The sequence below is a fragment of the Oncorhynchus clarkii genome, chromosome 9, assembly GCF_045791955.1.
Source record: "Oncorhynchus clarkii lewisi isolate Uvic-CL-2024 chromosome 9, UVic_Ocla_1.0, whole genome shotgun sequence".
Taxonomy (NCBI): Eukaryota; Metazoa; Chordata; class Actinopteri; order Salmoniformes; family Salmonidae; genus Oncorhynchus; species Oncorhynchus clarkii.
The window spans coordinates 17,696,293-17,716,423 of NC_092155.1; the positions used below are offsets into that span (position 1 = coordinate 17,696,293).

General features: G+C 43.9%; 1 protein-coding gene across 1 annotated transcript in view; it reads right to left on the bottom strand.

The window, feature by feature from the left end:
• LOC139417482 (sushi, von Willebrand factor type A, EGF and pentraxin domain-containing protein 1-like) overlaps window positions 1-15,710 on the bottom strand; it is a 171,971-nt gene extending 156,261 nt beyond the window's left edge. The window contains exon 1 of the mRNA XM_071166761.1: window positions 15,186-15,710. Coding sequence (XP_071022862.1) covers window positions 15,186-15,710 — 525 coding nt within the window. The remainder of the gene's footprint in view (window positions 1-15,185) is intronic.
• Window positions 15,711-20,131: the final 4,421 nt, after the last annotated feature.

Here is a 20,131-nt window from a genome sequence, read left to right on the forward strand (position 1 = left end):
AGATACGACCTAAAGGAGATTTGAGATACGACCTAAAGGAGATTTTCAGATACGACATAAAGGAGGTTTTGAGACGACCTAAAGGAGGTTTTGAGATACGACCTAAAGGAGGTTTTGAGATACGACCTAAAGGAGGTTTTGAGATACGACCTAAAGGATGTTTTGAGATACGACCTAAAGGAGGTTTTGAGATACGACCTAAAGGAGGTTTTGAGACACGACCTAAAGGAGGTTTTGAGACACGACCTAAAGGAGGTTTTGAGACACGACCTAAAGGAGGTTTTGAGATACGACCTAAAGGAGGTTTTGAGACATGATGAGACACGACCTAAAGGAGGTTTTGAGACACGACCTAAAGGAGGTTTTGAGACACGACCTAAAGGAGGTTTTGAGATACGACATAAAGGAGGTTTTGAGATACGACATAAAGGAGGTTTTGAGACACGACCTAAAGGAGGTTTTGAGACACGACCTAAAGGAGGTTTTGAGATACGACCTAAAGGAGGTTTTGAGATACGACCTAAAGGAGGATTTGAGATACGACCTAAAGGAGGTTTTGAGAAACGACCTAAAGTAGGTTTTGAGATACGACAGAAAGGAGGTTTTGAGATACGACCTAAAGGAGGTTTTGAGACACGAGGAGGTTTTGAGACACGACCTAAAGGAGGTTTTGAGACACGACCTAAAGGAGGTTTTGAGACACGACATAAAGGAGGTTTTGAGACACGACATAAAGGAGGTTTTGAGATACGACCTAAAGGAGGTTTTGAGATACGACCTAAAGGAGGTTTTGAGACACGACCTAAAGGAGGTTTTGAGATACGACCTAAAGTAGGTTTTGAGATACGACATAAAGGAGGTTTTGAGATACGACCTAAAGGAGGTTTTGAGACACGAGGAGGTTTTGAGACACGACCTAAAGGAGGTTTTTAGACACGACCTAAAGGAGGTTTTGAGATACGACCTAAAGGAGGTTTTGAGATACGACCTAAAGGAGGTTTTGAGATACGACATAAAGGAGGTTTTGAGATACGACCTAAAGGAGGTTTTGAGATACGACCTAAAGGAGGTTTTGAGATACGACATAAAGGAAGTTTTGAGACACGAGATGGTTTTGAGATACGACCTAAAGGAGGTTTTGAGATACGACCTAAAGGAGGTATTGAGACACGGCCTAAAGGAGGTTTTGAGATACGACCTAAAGGAGGCTTTGAGATACGACCTAAAGGAGGTTTTGAGATACGACCTAAAGGATGTTTTGAGATACGACCTAAAGGAGGTTTTGAGATACGACCTAAAGGAGGTTTTGAGACACGACCTAAAGGAGGTTTTGAGACACGACCTAAAGGAGGTTTTGAGATATGACCTAAAGGAGGTTTTGAGACATGATGAGACACGACCTAAAGGAGGTTTTGAGACACGACCTAAAGGAGATTTTGAGATACGACCTAAAGGAGGTTTTGAGACACGACCTAAAGGAGGTTTTGAGACACGACCTAAAGGAGGTTTTGAGATACGACCTAAAGGAGGTTTTGAGACACGAGGAGGTTTTGAGACACGAGTAGGTTTTGAGATACGACATAAAGGAGGTTTTGAGATACGACCTAAAGGAGGTTTTGAGACACGACCTAAAGGAGGTTTTGCGACACGACCTAAAGGAGGTTTTGAGATACGACATAAAGGAGGTTTTGAGATACGACCTAAAGGAGGTTTTGAGACACGAGGAGGTTTTGAGACACGACCTAAAGGAGGTTTTGAGATACGACCTAAAGGAGGTTTTGAGATACGACCTAAAGGAGGTTTTGAGACACGATCTAAAGGAGGTTTTGAGATACGACCTAAAGGAGGTTTTGAGATACAACCTAAAGGAGATTTTCAGATACGACATAAAGGAGGTTTTGAGACGACCTAAAGGAGGTTTTGAGATACGACCTAAAGGAGGTTTTGAGATACGACCTAAAGGAGGTTTTGAGATACGACCTAAAGGATGTTTTGAGATACGACCTAAAGGAGGTTTTGAGATATGACCTAAAGGAGGTTTTGAGACACGACCTAAAGGAGGTTTTGAGACACGACCTAAAGGAGGTTTTGAGACACGACCTAAAGGAGGTTTTGAGATACGACCTAAAGGAGGTTTTGAGACACGACCTAAAGGAGGTTTTGAGACACGACCTAAAGGAGGTTTTGAGATACGACATAAAGGAGGTTTTGAGATACGACATAAGGGAGGTTTTGAAACACGACCTAAAGGAGGTTTTGAGACACGACCTAAAGGAGGTTTTGAGATACGACCTAAAGGAGGTTTTGAGATACGACCTAAAGGAGGATTTGAGATACAACCTAAAGGAGGTTTTGAGACACGACCTAAAGTAGGTTTTGAGATACGACAGAAAGGAGGTTTTGAGATACGACCTAAAGGAGGTTTTGAGACACGAGGAGGTTTTGAGACACGACCTAAAGGAGGTTTTGAGACACGACCTAAAGGAGGTTTTGAGACACGACATAAAGGAGGTTTTGAGACACGACATAAAGGAGGTTTTGAGATACGACCTAAAGGAGGTTTTGAGATACGACCTAAAGGAGGTTTTGAGACACGACCTAAAGGAGGTTTTGAGATACGACCTAAAGTAGGTTTTGAGATACGACATAAAGGAGGTTTTGAGATACGACCTAAAGGAGGTTTTGAGACACGAGGAGGTTTTGAGACACGACCTAAAGGAGGTTTTTAGACACGACCTAAAGGATGTTTTGAGATACGACCTAAAGGAGGTTTTGAGATACGACCTAAAGGAGGTTTTGAGACACGACCTAAAGGAGGTTTTGAGACACGACCTAAAGGAGGTTTTGAGACACGACCTAAAGGAGGTTTTGAGATACGACCTAAAGGAGGTTTTGAGACATGATGAGACACGACCTAAAGGAGGTTTTGAGACACGACCTAAAGGAGGTTTTGAGACACGACCTAAAGGAGGTTTTGAGATACGACATAAAGGAGGTTTTGAGATACGACATAAAGGAGGTTTTGAGACACGACCTAAAGGAGGTTTTGAGACACGACCTAAAGGAGGTTTTGAGATACGACCTAAAGGAGGTTTTGAGATACGACCTAAAGGAGGATTTGAGATACGACCTAAAGGAGGTTTTGAGAAACGACCTAAAGTAGGTTTTGAGATACGACAGAAAGGAGGTTTTGAGATACGACCTAAAGGAGGTTTTGAGACACGAGGAGGTTTTGAGACACGACCTAAAGGAGGTTTTGAGACACGACCTAAAGGAGGTTTTGAGACACGACATAAAGGAGGTTTTGAGACACGACATAAAGGAGGTTTTGAGATACGACCTAAAGGAGGTTTTGAGATACGACCTAAAGGAGGTTTTGAGACACGACCTAAAGGAGGTTTTGAGATACGACCTAAAGTAGGTTTTGAGATACGACATAAAGGAGGTTTTGAGATACGACCTAAAGGAGGTTTTGAGACACGAGGAGGTTTTGAGACACGACCTAAAGGAGGTTTTTAGACACGACCTAAAGGAGGTTTTGAGATACGACCTAAAGGAGGTTTTGAGATACGACCTAAAGGAGGTTTTGAGATACGACATAAAGGAGGTTTTGAGATACGACCTAAAGGAGGTTTTGAGATACGACCTAAAGGAGGTTTTGAGATACGACATAAAGGAAGTTTTGAGACACGAGATGGTTTTGAGATACGACCTAAAGGAGGTTTTGAGATACGACCTAAAGGAGGTATTGAGACACGGCCTAAAGGAGGTTTTGAGATACGACCTAAAGGAGGCTTTGAGATACGACCTAAAGGAGGTTTTGAGATACGACCTAAAGGATGTTTTGAGATACGACCTAAAGGAGGTTTTGAGATACGACCTAAAGGAGGTTTTGAGACACGACCTAAAGGAGGTTTTGAGACACGACCTAAAGGAGGTTTTGAGATATGACCTAAAGGAGGTTTTGAGACATGATGAGACACGACCTAAAGGAGGTTTTGAGACACGACCTAAAGGAGATTTTGAGATACGACCTAAAGGAGGTTTTGAGACACGACCTAAAGGAGGTTTTGAGACACGACCTAAAGGAGGTTTTGAGATACGACCTAAAGGAGGTTTTGAGACACGAGGAGGTTTTGAGACACGAGTAGGTTTTGAGATACGACATAAAGGAGGTTTTGAGATACGACCTAAAGGAGGTTTTGAGACACGACCTAAAGGAGGTTTTGCGACACGACCTAAAGGAGGTTTTGAGATACGACATAAAGGAGGTTTTGAGATACGACCTAAAGGAGGTTTTGAGACACGAGGAGGATTTGAGACACGACCTAAAGGAGGTTTTGAGATACGACCTAAAGGAGGTTTTGAGATACGACCTAAAGGAGGTTTTGAGACACGATCTAAAGGAGGTTTTGAGATACGACCTAAAGGAGGTTTTGAGATACAACCTAAAGGAGATTTTCAGATACGACATAAAGGAGGTTTTGAGACGACCTAAAGGAGGTTTTGAGATACGACCTAAAGGAGGTTTTGAGATACGACCTAAAGGAGGTTTTGAGATACGACCTAAAGGATGTTTTGAGATACGACCTAAAGGAGGTTTTGAGATATGACCTAAAGGAGGTTTTGAGACACGACCTAAAGGAGGTTTTGAGACACGACCTAAAGGAGGTTTTGAGACACGACCTAAAGGAGGTTTTGAGATACGACCTAAAGGAGGTTTTGAGACACGACCTAAAGGAGGTTTTGAGACACGACCTAAAGGAGGTTTTGAGATACGACATAAAGGAGGTTTTGAGATACGACATAAGGGAGGTTTTGAAACACGACCTAAAGGAGGTTTTGAGACACGACCTAAAGGAGGTTTTGAGATACGACCTAAAGGAGGTTTTGAGATACGACCTAAAGGAGGATTTGAGATACAACCTAAAGGAGGTTTTGAGACACGACCTAAAGTAGGTTTTGAGATACGACAGAAAGGAGGTTTTGAGATACGACCTAAAGGAGGTTTTGAGACACGAGGAGGTTTTGAGACACGACCTAAAGGAGGTTTTGAGACACGACCTAAAGGAGGTTTTGAGACACGACATAAAGGAGGTTTTGAGACACGACATAAAGGAGGTTTTGAGATACGACCTAAAGGAGGTTTTGAGATACGACCTAAAGGAGGTTTTGAGACACGACCTAAAGGAGGTTTTGAGATACGACCTAAAGTAGGTTTTGAGATACGACATAAAGGAGGTTTTGAGATACGACCTAAAGGAGGTTTTGAGACACGAGGAGGTTTTGAGACACGACCTAAAGGAGGTTTTTAGACACGACCTAAAGGAGGTTTTGAGATATGACCTAAAGGAGGTTTTGAGATACGACCTAAAGGAGGTTTTGAGATACGACATAAAGGAGGTTTTGAGATACGACCTAAAGGAGGTTTTGAGATACGACCTAAAGGAGGTTTTGAGACACGAGGAGGTTTTGAGATACGACCTAAAGGAGGTTTTGAGATACGACCTAAAGGAGGTATTGAGACACGGCCTAAAGGAGGTTTTGAGATGCAGGCTGAGTGCCTGCTTGGAGCCTGGATTCAGGTAACATATTCATTAAGAATCTCAGTGTGGAGTGCTGATTTAGAATCAGTTTAGCATTTTAGATCATAATGAAGAAGATTACATGTACAGAGGGCGACCTGATCCTAGATCAGCACTCCTACTCTGAGAAGCTTTCTGAATACATGCCCTGGAAGAGAGGAGTGCAGTGAAGAGACAGGAAGATGTTATTTCTCTATACCACTAGGCCTAAGATCATGAGGGATCTTTGTGCATTTTCACAACAAGTTGATTGTGTTTGCACACACACACGTGCACACATGCATACACACACACACACACACACACACACACACACACACACACACACACACACACACACACACACACACACACACACACACACACACACACACACACACACAGACACACACACACACACACACACAGAATGGGGATCCCTTTGAAAGATAAACAACATATTACATTCTTGGGGAGCTTTAGAACTCCCGTGGGTCCTGCACCGTGGGGACCCATAGCACCAGCTGCCATGTGGACCAACGTCCATTGAACTCAGCTGACCCTGCAGAGGGTGTGTGTGTGTGTGTCAGCCATATCTCAGACATATCTGACACATATTTCAGCAGTTTCCTGCAGCCACGTAACCTCAAAGACCTGAGGCCCTGGTCTATGCTGTCTCCTCAGCATCAGTGATGACAGCCGTTTTCCAGACACGTCCCCTAAAGTAAAGCCTTCTCTCTCTCTCTCTCTCTCTCTCCCTCTCTCTCTCTCTCTCTCTCTCTCTCTCTCTCTCTCTGTGTCCGTCTGTCCGTCTCTCCGTCCTCCCCCTCTCTCTCCATCTCTCTATCTCTCTCTGTCTGTCTGTATGTCTGTCTCTCTATAATCCCCCTCTCTCGCAGTCTGTCTGCCACTCGTACGCTTTCTTCTGCTCTCTCTTAACATCTGACCCTGTTATTCATCACTGGAGGTCAGAGAGCACCTCTGGTGTTTAGTGTGTGGGATACTGGAGAAGGAAGGGGGGGTGGAGGAAGAGGAGGAGGAGGAGGAGGAGGAGGAGAGGAGAACGAGGAGGAAGAGGAGGAGGAGGAGGAGAGACCAGTAGGCACTGGCTGAGGGCAGGAGGGAGGGGAACAAACCCACATTTCTGGAGAATGTGTGGTGTCAATTTAAAAACGGGGTCAGGAATGAGGAGAGAGCGTGCAGAGGTTGCACTGGAGATGCCTTGAACCTATAGGGCCAGGAGTTTTCCGTGGTCGCTCAGGGTACGTGCTCAGGACAAAATCCACGTCCTACTCATACCATCAGGGATTTACCAAAGTGAAAGTCAAACCGGAGATTAATGGACCCACTCTCTGATCTTCTGACTACACACACACACACACACACACACACACACACACACACACACTCCTGAGCCTATCCTGTCAATCACAGTGTCGACGCCCAGAGAAGTTACCAGTGACGCTGTGTCAATGTGTGGAAACCAGGCAGCTATTTCAGATGATCCGGTCCTTTAAGGGCTACAGTGAATCATCTGGTCTCCAGAGGGATCAGAAACCATCTGAGCCAATAGGAATTGGAGGGTTGCTACTGCATATATCATGCAAGGAATGGGAAGACCGCTGGACGGAAAATAGAGAAAGGGAGGTGGTTAAACTGTCTCAGGATAGGCTACTGTGGTAGCCAGTCAAACACAGATTAGACAAGACTGAACTGGAACCGAGAACTTGTTTTTGATGAATCTTCAATTGTGAGTAAATGACAACGGCAAAAAAGGTTCAACTCAACTCCCATGGGACGTTCTACGTTTGGCAGGTGTATATTCTTCTCATCCTGGCATGTTTCAAAACTCTTGGTTCACATGTCCATATCCCTCACATCTACTTAGCTTCCAGACTCACTGATACATGACAGATGAGCAGCTGTCCTGTCATTGAATGAATAATCAGAGCAGACACACACCAGCTATGAGGTCGTTAGCCTTTTTTAATGTGTGTGTTTACATGGGTAGCATGGGGGGTTTAGTTCATAACAGTGACCTCTTTCTGTCTATGACTCTCACTTCATTCTCCCAATGGGTCAACCTCATCATTCCTCCCCCATCCTCCTTCCGTCCCCCCCCCCCCCCCCCCAGGTTGACATTCCAGAGAGTTGACTTCCTCGTGCCACTGACCCCTCCAGCAGGGTTTATGAACCACACTACAGGAGGGGGGAACTGTCATTATTCCATGACGCATTACACTCAACATATGTGATGTTGTTTTTATAAACATCTGCTGAATTATGGGTTCTGCTTTTCTCTTTGCACATAACAGAGAGAGCGAGACTTTCGGAAGACACACACGTACACATGTGCACACATTGACACGTTCACACATATTTTGGGGGGAGGGAAATGTGGGCGCTGAATGGCCAAGTAGTGAAAGTGTGAACGGAAACGGCAGTGAAATGCAACATGGGCAATGAATGGAGAGAACTCGGCAGGCTGTGAAGTGTGACCACTTTCTGAGCTTCATTAGGGATGAATGGAATAGAGAGTACTGTCTGCATGAGGTGGGCTTTGAATGTGCCTGTATCTAGTGGGGTTAAAGGTTAAATCATAGCCACATCTATGAGAGAGAGAGAGAGAGAGAGAGAGAGAGAGAGAGGAGAGAGAGAGGGGGGGGGAGAAGATAACGGAGGAGAAAAGCAGGCGGTTGACAAAGAAAGAAATATGATATGAGAAAAAGAATGGTGGAAGGTGAGCAAGAAAGAAAGCTCATGGTAATCTTTTTCTCTTCTACTCCTTATTATGCAACCATTAGAGCAGACTAACGGTGGATTGCCAGCCCCGGTCTGTTTGGCGCATTGTTTTTGGCTCTGACAGAGCAGAGGCAGAAGGGAGGAGTGAGTGGGGATATCTGCCAACGTGGCAACCCAGGTGCCAACACATGGCAACCCTGAGGTAAATCCCCTGGATGATGAAGTGAAAGACAAAGAAACAGAGGAGAGGAGAGGAAAGCCTGGCTGTTTTAGAGCCAGAGGCTACTGTTACTGAAGCTGCTTTTGAGGATGCTGTCTGCTCTCTGTGTGTTATGAAAATTATAAATAATTCCTATTGGTGGAGTGGAAAACAGCCAAGCCTATTATAAACTAAACTAATTTGAAAAGATCCTAATCTTCAACCACCATACTGGAGATGAGAGTATGTCTTTAACAGACCCCAATAGCATTCTATCCTCTGCCAGTGTACAATAATCATGCATGTCTTTACGCACCACACACTCCCCTTATCTCCATCCCCCTCTCTCATCCCCCTCTCCCCCACTGCTCTCATCCCCCTCTCTCATCCTTCTCTCTCAGCCCACTGGACAGTTGACAGAGCTTGGAGGTCTGTCTCGACCAGGGAAAACCCCTCTCAGCCCTCTCTCTCAGGGCTGTTTATCATCCCTCTCTTTCTCTCATCCTTCTCTCTCATCCCTCTCTCTGAGCCCCTCTCTCTCATCTCTCTCTCTCTTCCCTCTCTCTCATCCCTCCCTCCCTCTTATCTCTCTCTTCCCTCTCTTCTCTCTCTCTCTTCCCTCTGTATTCCCTCTCTCTCTTCCCTCTCTCATCCCTCTCTCTTCCCTCTCTCTCGTCTCACTCTCTCTTTCCTCTCTCTCTTCCCTCTCTCTCTTCTCTCTCTCCTCTCTCTCTCTTTTCTTTCTCTCTTTTCTCTCTTCCCTTTCTCTCATCCATCCCTCTTCTCTCTCTCTCTTTTCTCTCTTTCTTCCCTCTCTTTCATCCCTCTCATCCCTCTCTCTCATCCCTCTCTCTGAGCCCTTTGATTTAGTCATCTTAAAAGGGAGAGAAGTAGCCTGGAGGAGAGCCCTAGTCTGCCTCCACACTGGACTTGGAAAAAAGTATTTTCTCTCAGTAATGGATCCCAGCTTTCTGCAGTACTTAGAAACAGCCACACCGGCCAACGGAATGAAATATTGCAAAATGATTACCTCTAATATCAATTACACACACACACACACACACCATACCAGACGCTGGCCTGCTGTGTTAGGTTAACAGTAGAGCGTGACAGCCGGATGCCCTTGCAGATTATCGTTAGTGAGGCCATATTTAACTGTGCTATATGGTGTTAATAATGGGAAAAATATATTAAACTGTACTTGTTCCAACAAGAGGGACTCGCTAAGCTTCGCCTGGTCCTAGATCTGTTTGGGCTGTCTTGACGACTGTAGAAGTTGCTGAAGCAGCAGTATAAGAGAGCAGCAGAGATGTCAGTGATAAATCATAGAAGGTCTGATTTCCAACATCTCGGGTGTGTCCAAAATGCCTCTCTATTTTCTATACACTCTTAAAAAAAAGTGTTATCTAGAACCTAAACGTTTTTTGGGGCTGTCCCCATAGGAGAACCCTTTGAAGAACCCTTTTAGGTTCCAGGTAGAACCCTTTCGGGATCTAGGTAGAACCCTTTTGGTTTCCAGGACCCTTTCCACAGAGGGCTCTACATGGAACCCAAAGGGGGTTCTCTCTGGGAATAGCCGGGGGAACCCTTTTTGAACCCCTTTATTCTAAAATAACACAGACCTCCTCTCAGACAGCAGTTAGTCATACTCAGACAGACAGTCTGTGAACGTCAATGTGAATTAGTCAGGTGCTATCTGGTCCTGTAGACTTCTGTAGACATCGGCTCAGATCTCTGTCTGTCTCACCTTTACATGTCCCATTACAACCATTACTCACAGATAGTTCAATATCTATGGCCTGTACACCGCCGATGGGGGAAAAACAACTGCACATCTGCTGAATACTTGACCTATCTTTTCCTCTCAACCTCACATGCACATCCGCAACCATCACTCAGCCACATAGCTTAAAACCTCAGCCATGAGAACCGTCCCTGTGCCATAGCTCAGAGGACTGAGCATCGCGCCTCGGCTCCGAGCATCACTCATCCCCTCCCAGTGCTGGGCAACTTTTTTTCTTTTTTTTAAAAATGTGTGAGCACTGAGGAAGGTATACATCCACGTTCTCAGGAGCTTTTCAAATGTCCGAAATTGAAGTATATTTCTAGTGATCAGACTGGCCCATGACTCCGGCTTCAGTATGGAAAAGGTACTTAGATTTACACTGGTCCTCATAGACAGACACGCAGACACTCACACTGTGATGTGTTTCATCACTCATTTGCAGCTTTATAATTAACTATAACAATACCCACTCCCGAGACACAGTCTCCCAGTTCCACAAAAAACCTAAAGGCAAAACTCATTTTGAACAAGACAAATCACACAAATAGAGAGGACTTGACAGTCAACTACACATGATGAATTTTCCTAAACAATCCAAGTAATGATAAAGTATGGAATTTTACTCACAAAGCCACTTTTCCTAATAGGAGTCTAACTGTTCATTTCTGATCACACACAGCCAAAACAGCTAGCCTAGCGCTACTAAGCCAAGCTACATGGCAAAGCGTTTAGCGCTGAGCCAGACTACAGAGCTAGATCTGTTAGCAGAACGCTAAAGCTAGGTTTGAGGCAAGTCTGCTGAGCCTAGCTATGGGGTAGAGATTAGATGAGATAGTTTAATGGTCACATGTACAGGGTTGCAGTTGTTGTTACAGGGTACAGTTTAATTGTTGATCTCTGAGCTCCAACAATATGAAATGAAATAAAACAATAAAACAATTATGAAAACAGATATAAGAATACGCAATGATAAATGTCTGTTGACGGGGGGGGGGGGGGGGAATGTCCATTGGGGGAGCAGCGGGAACAACTATTTTTATCACCAGTCATTACTCAATTACCCCAGACACCTCACCCTGAATATCTCTAGTGTGTAATTCAGAGTAGTAAGCAGATTCCCAGACACTTCACCCTGAATATCTCTAGTGTGTAATTCAGAGTAGTAAGCAGATTCCCAGACACCTCACCCTGAATATCTCTAGTGTGTAATTCAGAGCAGTAAGCAGGATCCCACACAGAACCTTATGACCTCCAACCTCAGAGAGACCACAGGGTAGACATGTTAGCGCTAAAGCTAGTCTTGTGGAAAGTCTGTTGACTCAATTTAGCTAGTGTCTGCTAGTGCAGAGTTGATCCCATCTGCTCATTGTAGAATCAGTGTAGTATCATGACAGTATCAGTGTGTTTATACAGCCACGAGTCAATCAGTCTAGTATCATAACAGTATCAGTGTGTTTAAACAGCCACAAGTCAATCAGTCTAGTATCATAACAGTATCAGTGTGTTTATACAGCCACAAGTCAATCAGTCTAGTATCATAACAGTATCAGTGTGTTTTTACAGCCACAAGTCAATCAGTCTAGTATCATAACAGTATCAGTGTGTTTATACAGCCACAAGTCAATCAGTCTAGTATCATAACAGTATCAGTGTGTTTAAACAGCCACAAGTCAATCAGTCTAGTATCATAACAGTATCAGTGTGTTTATACAGCCACAAGTCAATCAGTCTAGTATCATAACAGTATCAGTGTGTTTAAACAGCCACAAGTCAATCAGTCTAGTATCATAACAGTATCAGTGTGTTTAAACAGCCACGAGTCAATCAGTCTAGTATCATAACAGTATCAGTGTGTTTATACTTCAGCTCAAATCCCTGAGTCTCCCGTTACTGATGGTTTCCGTCATATGTTAGAGCATGTGTGTGTGTGCGTTGTATGTTGTGTGTGTGTGTGTGCGTTTGCATGTTTGTGTGTGTGTGCGTTGTATGTTGTGTGTGTGTGTGCATTGTATGTTGTGTGTGTGTGTGTGTGTGCGTTGTATGTTGTGTGTGTGTGTGCATTTGCATGTTTGTGTGTGTGTGCATGCGTGGTATTTTATCACCCGTCATTACACAATTACCCCAGACACCTCACCCTGAATATCTCTAGTGTGTAGTTCAGAGTAGTAAGCAGATTCCCAGACACCTCACCCTGAATATCTCTAGTGTGTAATTCAGAGTAGTAAGCAGATTCCCAGACACCTCACCCTGAATATCTCTAGTGTGTAATTCAGAGTAGTAAGCAGATTCCCAGACACCTCACCCTGAATATCTCTAGTGTGTAATTCAGAGTAGTAAGCAGATTCCCAGACACCTCACCCTGAATATCTCTAGTGTGTAATTCAGAGTAGTAAGCAGATTCCCAGAAAGGACCTTATTACCTCCAACCTCAGAAAGATCACACACACACCCCTCATACACACATATTCTATGACACACACACACACACACACACACACACACACACACACACACACACACCCCTCATACACACATAATCTAGGATACAGACACCCACACACATACACACCCCTCATACACAATAAACCATACATTTACAAAGAATCTGAGATGTATACACACACAACCCATATACAGTACCAGTCAAAAGTTTGGACACCTACTCATTCAATGGCTTTTCTTTATTTGTACAATGTTCTATATTGTAGAATAATAGTGAAGACATCAAAACGATGAAATAACAATATGGAATCATAGAGTAACCAAACACAGATTAAACAAATAAAAATATGTTTTTTATTTGAGATTCTTTGCCTTGATGACAGCTCTCCAAACTCTTGGCCTTCTCTCAACCAGCTTCATCTTGAATGCTTTTCCAACAGTCTTGAAGGCGTTCCCACATATGCTGAGCACTTGTTGGCTGCTTTTCCTTCCCTCTGCGGTCCAACTCATCCCAAACCATCTCAATTGAGTTGAGGTCGGGTGATTGTGGAGGCCAAGTCATCTGATGTAGCACTCCATCACTCTCCTTCTTGGTCAAATAGCCCTTACACAGCCTGGAGGTGTGTGGGTCATTGTCCTGTTGAAAAACAAATGATAGTCCCACTCAGCGTAAACCAGATGTGATAGCGTATCGCTGCAGAATGCTGTGGTAGCCATGCTGGTTAAGTGTGCCTGGCATTCTAAATAAATCACTGACAGTGTCCCCAGCAAAGCACCCCCACACCATCACACCTCCTCCATGCTTCACGGTTGCGACCACACATGCACATCCGTTTACCTACTCTGCATCTCACAAAGACATGGCGGTTGGAACCCAAAATCTCCCATTTGGACGTATCAAACCAAAGGACAGATTTCCACCGGTCTAATGTCCATTGCTTGTGTTTCTTGGCTCAAGCAAGTCTCCTCTTCTTATCAGTGTCCTTTAGTAGTGGTGTCTTTGTTGCATTTCGACCATGAAGAACTGATTCACGCAGTTCTCCTGATTCTCCTCTGAACAGTTGATGTTGAGATGTGGCTCCAGGTCATCTACAAGTCCATGCTAGATAAAGCTCCGCCTTATCTCAGTTCACTGGTCACGATGGCAACACCCATCCGTAGCACGCGCTCCAGCAGCTGTATCTCACTGATCATCCCTAAAGCCAACACCTCATTCGGCCGCCTTTCGTTCCAGTTCTCTGCTGACTGTGACTGGAACGAATTGCAAAAATCGCTGAAGTTGGAGACTTTTATCTCCATCACCAACTTCAAACATCTGCTATCTGAGCAGCTAACCGATCACTGCAGCTGTACATAGTCTATCGGTAAATAGCCCACCCATTTTTACCTACCTCATCCCCATACTGTTTTTATTTATTTACTTTTCTGCTCTTTTGCACACCAATATCTCTGTACATCAGCATGACCATCTGATCATTTATCACTCCAGTGTTAATCTGCAAAATGTTAATTATTCACCTACCTCCTCATGCCTTTTGCACACAATGTATATAGACTCCCCTTTTTTTCTACTGTGTTATTGACTTGTTAATTGTTTACTCCATGTGTAACTCTGTGTTGTCTGTTCACACTGCTATGCTTTATCTTGGCCAGGTCGCAGTTGCAAATTAGAACTTGTTCTCAACTAGCCTACCTGGTTAAATAAAGGTGAAATAAAAAAATAAAAAAATAAAAAACTTGAACTCTGTGAAGCATTTATTTGGGATGCAATTTCTGAGACTGGTAACTCTAATGAACTTATCCTCTGCAACAGAGATAACTCTGGGTCTTCCTTTCCTGTGACGGTCCTCATGAGAGCCAGTTTCATTATAGAGCTTGATGGTTTTTGTGACTGCACAAAGTTCTTGAAATGTTCCACATTGACTGACCTTCATGTCTTAAAGTAATGATGGACAGTCGTTTCTCTTTGCTTTTTTGAGCTGTTCTTGCCATAACATGGACTTGGTCTTTTACCAAATAGGGCTATGTTCTGTATACCACCCCTACCTTGTCACAACACAACTGATTGGCTCAAACGCATTAAGAAAGAAATTCCACAAATGAACTTTTAACAAGGCACACCTGTTAATTAAAATGCATTCCAGGTAACTACCTCATGAAGCTGGTTGAGAGCAAAAGCTGCAAAGCTGTCATCAAGGCAAAGGGTGGCTACTTTGAAGAATCTCAAATATAAAACATATCTTGATTGTTTAACTTTTTCAGTTACTACATGATTCCATATGTGCTATTTCAAAGTTTGATGTCTTCACTATTATTCTACAATGTAGAAAATAGTAAAAAATAAAGAAAAACCCTGGAATGGGTAACTTTTGACTGGTACTGTACATGCAAAAAAAGACAATCTGGTATAGACACACACACACACACACACACACCACACTAAATCACTCACCGCTGCCCTTTGGAAGGCTCCTTTAGTGTAGGTCCCTCCTCCCCTGTACGGAATCTCCTGGTTAAATAGAGAACACTTGTGCTGATGCGACTTGGGCGCTGTGACATGATCTATCCGGGTCACCACGTGGGTCTTGGACGAGAACGTAACCAGGGCGACCCTCGTGTCCTCAGGGGCCACGGGGAAGTCCGAGAGGAGCTTCCGCACGAAGCGCAGCTCGCTCAGGAAGTTGTTGGCCCCCACGCTGGATGACTCGTCCACCAGGAACACCAGGTCCAGACGTCCACTCTTCTCCCGTAGCGTGCGCACATTCTTCTTGAAGGCTTGGCCCAGGCGCTCCACCTTGGACTCGGCACTCTCAGAGAGGGTGAGGTTGAGGAGGGCCGGGGAGGCTAGGGGTCCGGAGTGGAGTGAGCCGAGCTGGTGCAGCTGTTGGAGGTGTTCACGAGCCGGCCAGGATGAAGTTCTACTAACCAGGAAGCTCCACAGAAGCAAGAGAGAGGCCCAATACGCTCCTGTATTCATTATAGTAGACATACTGTCCTGTACTGTCCTGTACTGTCCTGTACTGTCCTGTACTCTCCTGTACTGTCCTGTAGACCGTGTCAGCAGAGGAAAGAGTTATTTTAAAACAATAGGGGTGATGACAAGTCTTTGATGATTGTGATGTTCTCCTATGTTCCCATTTGTCTCCAGTGGGGACGCCAGAAAACAAGAATTTCTCCTAAAGCACTTCCAAAAAGCACTTCCAAAAAAAGAAGAGCAGCCGTAATGATGACGAAATACTCCTGTTGCTCCGTCTGTCTGCCTCTCTCTTCTCTGTTGGAATGAGCTGGTCTGTCTGTCCTCTTCTCTGTTGGAATGAGTCCTGGTCTGGTCCGTCTGACAGTGAGGGTGTCTGAGTGGAGAGGCGTTTGGTTGAGCAGGTCCGGTGAGGTGTCTGTCTGACTGTCTGTCTGTCTGTCTGTCTGTCTGCCTGCCTGTCTTGTCCGTCTGTCCCACCAGGAGAAGGCTATAGCATATTCTCTCTCTCTCCCTCTCTCTTCTCTACGTTCAGGCTCCTGTGTGTGTCATGCTCCTGCACCCAGCCAGGCACCAAATGCCTCTTCCCCCTCTCTAAAAATCATTTAAAAGAATGAAAAAAACTTCTGATTGAGAGAGTGAGAGTGAGAAAGAGAGCAAGAGAGAGAAAGACAGGGAGAGAAACGGCGAGGGAGGCAGAGGGAAAAGGGGGCAGTCACAGCTGTGAAGTCATTTTTTTTATCTTCTTCTCTGCTCTCTCTCTCCCTCTCTCCCTCCCTCCCTCTCTCCATCTTTCCCTCAATCTCTCCCTCCCTCTCTCCTTCCCTCCCTCTCTCCATCTCTCCCTCTCTCCATCTCTCCCTCCCTCTCTCCCTCCCTCTCTCCATCTTTCCCTCCCTCTCTCCCTCTCTCTCTCTCTCTCCTACTCTCTCTCGCTCCCTCCCTCTTTCTCCCTCTCCCTCTCTCACTCTCTCCCTCTCTCACTCTCTCCCTCTCTCTCTCTCTCTTTCTCTCTCCCTCCCTCTCCCCCCCCCCCCCCCCCCCCTCTCTCCCCCTCGCCACTGAACATGCTCTCTCTCTCTCTCTCTCTCTCTCTCTCTGTCTCTCAATTAAATTATCTCTCTCTCTCTCGCTCTCTCTATTTCAGTGGAGCGTCTTGCCTGTCAGAAAACATCAGCACCAGGCAACTGTGATCAGGTCCATATGTCTAGCAGGAGGACGCCACTGAACATGCACTCTCTCTTTCTCTCTCTCTCTCGCTCTCTCTCTCTCTCTCTCTCTCTCTCTCTCTGTCACACACACACAGTCACACCACCGCGCACAGCAGATACCAGCAGGTCCATCTGAATTGCAAATACTGAGAGAGAGAGAGAGAGAGAGAGAGAGAGAGAGAGAGAGAGAGAGAGAGAGAGAGAGAGAGAGAGAGAGAGAGTTTCCTGTTCATATTTTATTGTTTATTTGCTTTTGTTAGTTATCTATTTCACTTGCTTTGGCAATGTAAACATATGTTTCCCAAGCCAATTAATGCCCAGTCAATTTTACACTCACACAAGTTCCAAAAGAATAAAGACATTTCAATGGTCATATTCTGTATATTTACATTGCTGTAGCGATGTGCAAAAGGGAAATATATTCCACTTGCTTCAGGTGCAGGACATGTGCATCGTAACAAAGCTTTGGGAGCTCGTCACAGTGGAGGACATTGCTTCATTTAATCAGAGGTAGAGTCAACAGAGAGACACCGAAACACTTAGAGTGCAGAAAAAGTCACACGCACGCGCGCGCACACACACACACACACACACACACACACACACACGCACACACACAGCGAGAGAAACAGACACAGAGAGACACACACACACACACACACACACACACACACACACACACACAGCGAGGGAAACAGACACAGAGAGACACCGAAACACTTAGAGTGCAGAAAAAGTCACACGCACGCGCACGCGCGCACACACACACACACAGCGAGAGAAACAGACACAGAGAGACACACATACACACATTCTGATGAGCACAGCTGTGGCTTCCTGCTTTTGGCACCACACACAGACCCTTCCACAGACCCTCATGGTGACCCCTGGGACTGTTTGGAGGGTTGGGGAGGGGGGGGGTAAAGTGTGTAGAGTGATGGGAGACGGCGTGGAAGGGAACAGGGGGTTTGTGCAAAGACCCTCACAGTTGGTGGTCTGAGAGAAGATCCAGCTTGAAATCAGTAAAGACCTAGTTTATATGATCGGGCTTACTGTCAGAACAAGGACTCCAGCCACCCAAGCCAAAAATTGTTCACTCTGATACCGTCCGGCAAACGATACCGGAGCATCAGCTACTGGACCAACAGGCTCCGAGACAGCTCCTGCCCCCAAGCTACAAGACTGCTAAATAGCCAGACTGCTAAATAGTAAAATAATGGTACCCAAACTATCTGCACTGACTCTATTTTGCACTGATCCAACGTACACTCACTAGACTATATATACACACTCACTAGACTATATATACACACTCACTAGACTATATATACACACTCACTAGACTATATATACACACTCACTAGACAATATATACACACTCACTAGACTATATATACACACTCACTAGACTATATATACACACTCACTAGACTATATATACACACTCACTAGACTATATATACACACTCACTAGACTATATATACACACTCACTAGACTATATATACACACTCACTAGACTACATATACACTCTCACTAGACAATATATACACACTCACTAGACTACATATACACTCTCACTAGACAATATATACACACTCACTAGACTACATATACACTCTCACTAGACAATATATGCACACTCACTAGACTACATATACACACTCACTAGACTATATATACACACTCACTAGACAATATATACACACTCACTAGACTACATATACACACTCACTAGACTACATATACACTCTCACTAGACAATATATACACACTCCCTAGACTACATATACACTCTCACTAGACAATATATACACACTCACTAGACTATATATACACACTCACTAGACTATATATACACACTAACTAGACTATATATACACACTCACTAGACTATATATACACACTCACTAGACTATATATACACACTCACTAGACTACATATACACACTCACTAGACTACATATACACTCTCACTAGACTACATATACACACTCACTAGACTATATATACACACTCACTAGACAATATATACACACTCAATAAACTATATATACACACTCACTAGACTATATATACACACTACATACACTCACTAGACTATATATACACACTCACCAGACTATATATACACACTCACTAGACTATCTATACACACTCAATAGACTACATATACACACTCTCTAGACTATATAGACACACTCACTAGACTTTATGTACTCACATATATACACACACTCACTAGACTATATATACACACTCACTAGACTATATACACACACTCACTAGACTATATACACACTCACTAGACTATATACACACTCACTAGACTACATATACACACTCACTAGACTACATATATACACACTCACTAGACTATATACACACACTCACTAGACTACATATACACACTCACTAGACTATATACACACTCTCACTAGACTACATATACACACTCACTAGACTACATATATACACACTCACTAGACTATATACACACACTCACTAGACTATATACACACTCACTAGACTATATACACACTCACTAGACTATATACACACTCACTAGACTATATATACACACTCACTAGACTATATACACACTCACTAGACTATATATACACACTCACTAGACTATATACACACTCACTAGACTATATACACACTCACTAGACTATATACACACTCACTAGACTATATACACACTCACTAGACTATATACACACTCACTAGACTATATACACACTCACTAGACTATATACACACTCACTAGACTATATATACACACTCACTAGACTATATACACACTCACTAGACTATATATACACACTCACTAGACTATATATACACACTCACTAGACTACATATACACTCTCACTAGACTATATACACACTCACTAGACTACATATACACACTCACTAGACTATATACACACTCACTAGACAATATATACACACACTCACTAGACTATATACACACTCACTAGACTATATATACACACACTCACTAGACTATATACACACTCACTAGACTACATATACACACTCACTAGACTATATATACACACTCACTAGACTACATATACACACTCTCTAGACTATATACACACTCACTAGACTATATACACACTCACTAGACTACATATACACACTCACTAGACTATATACACACTCACTAGACTATATACACACTCACTAGACTACATATACACA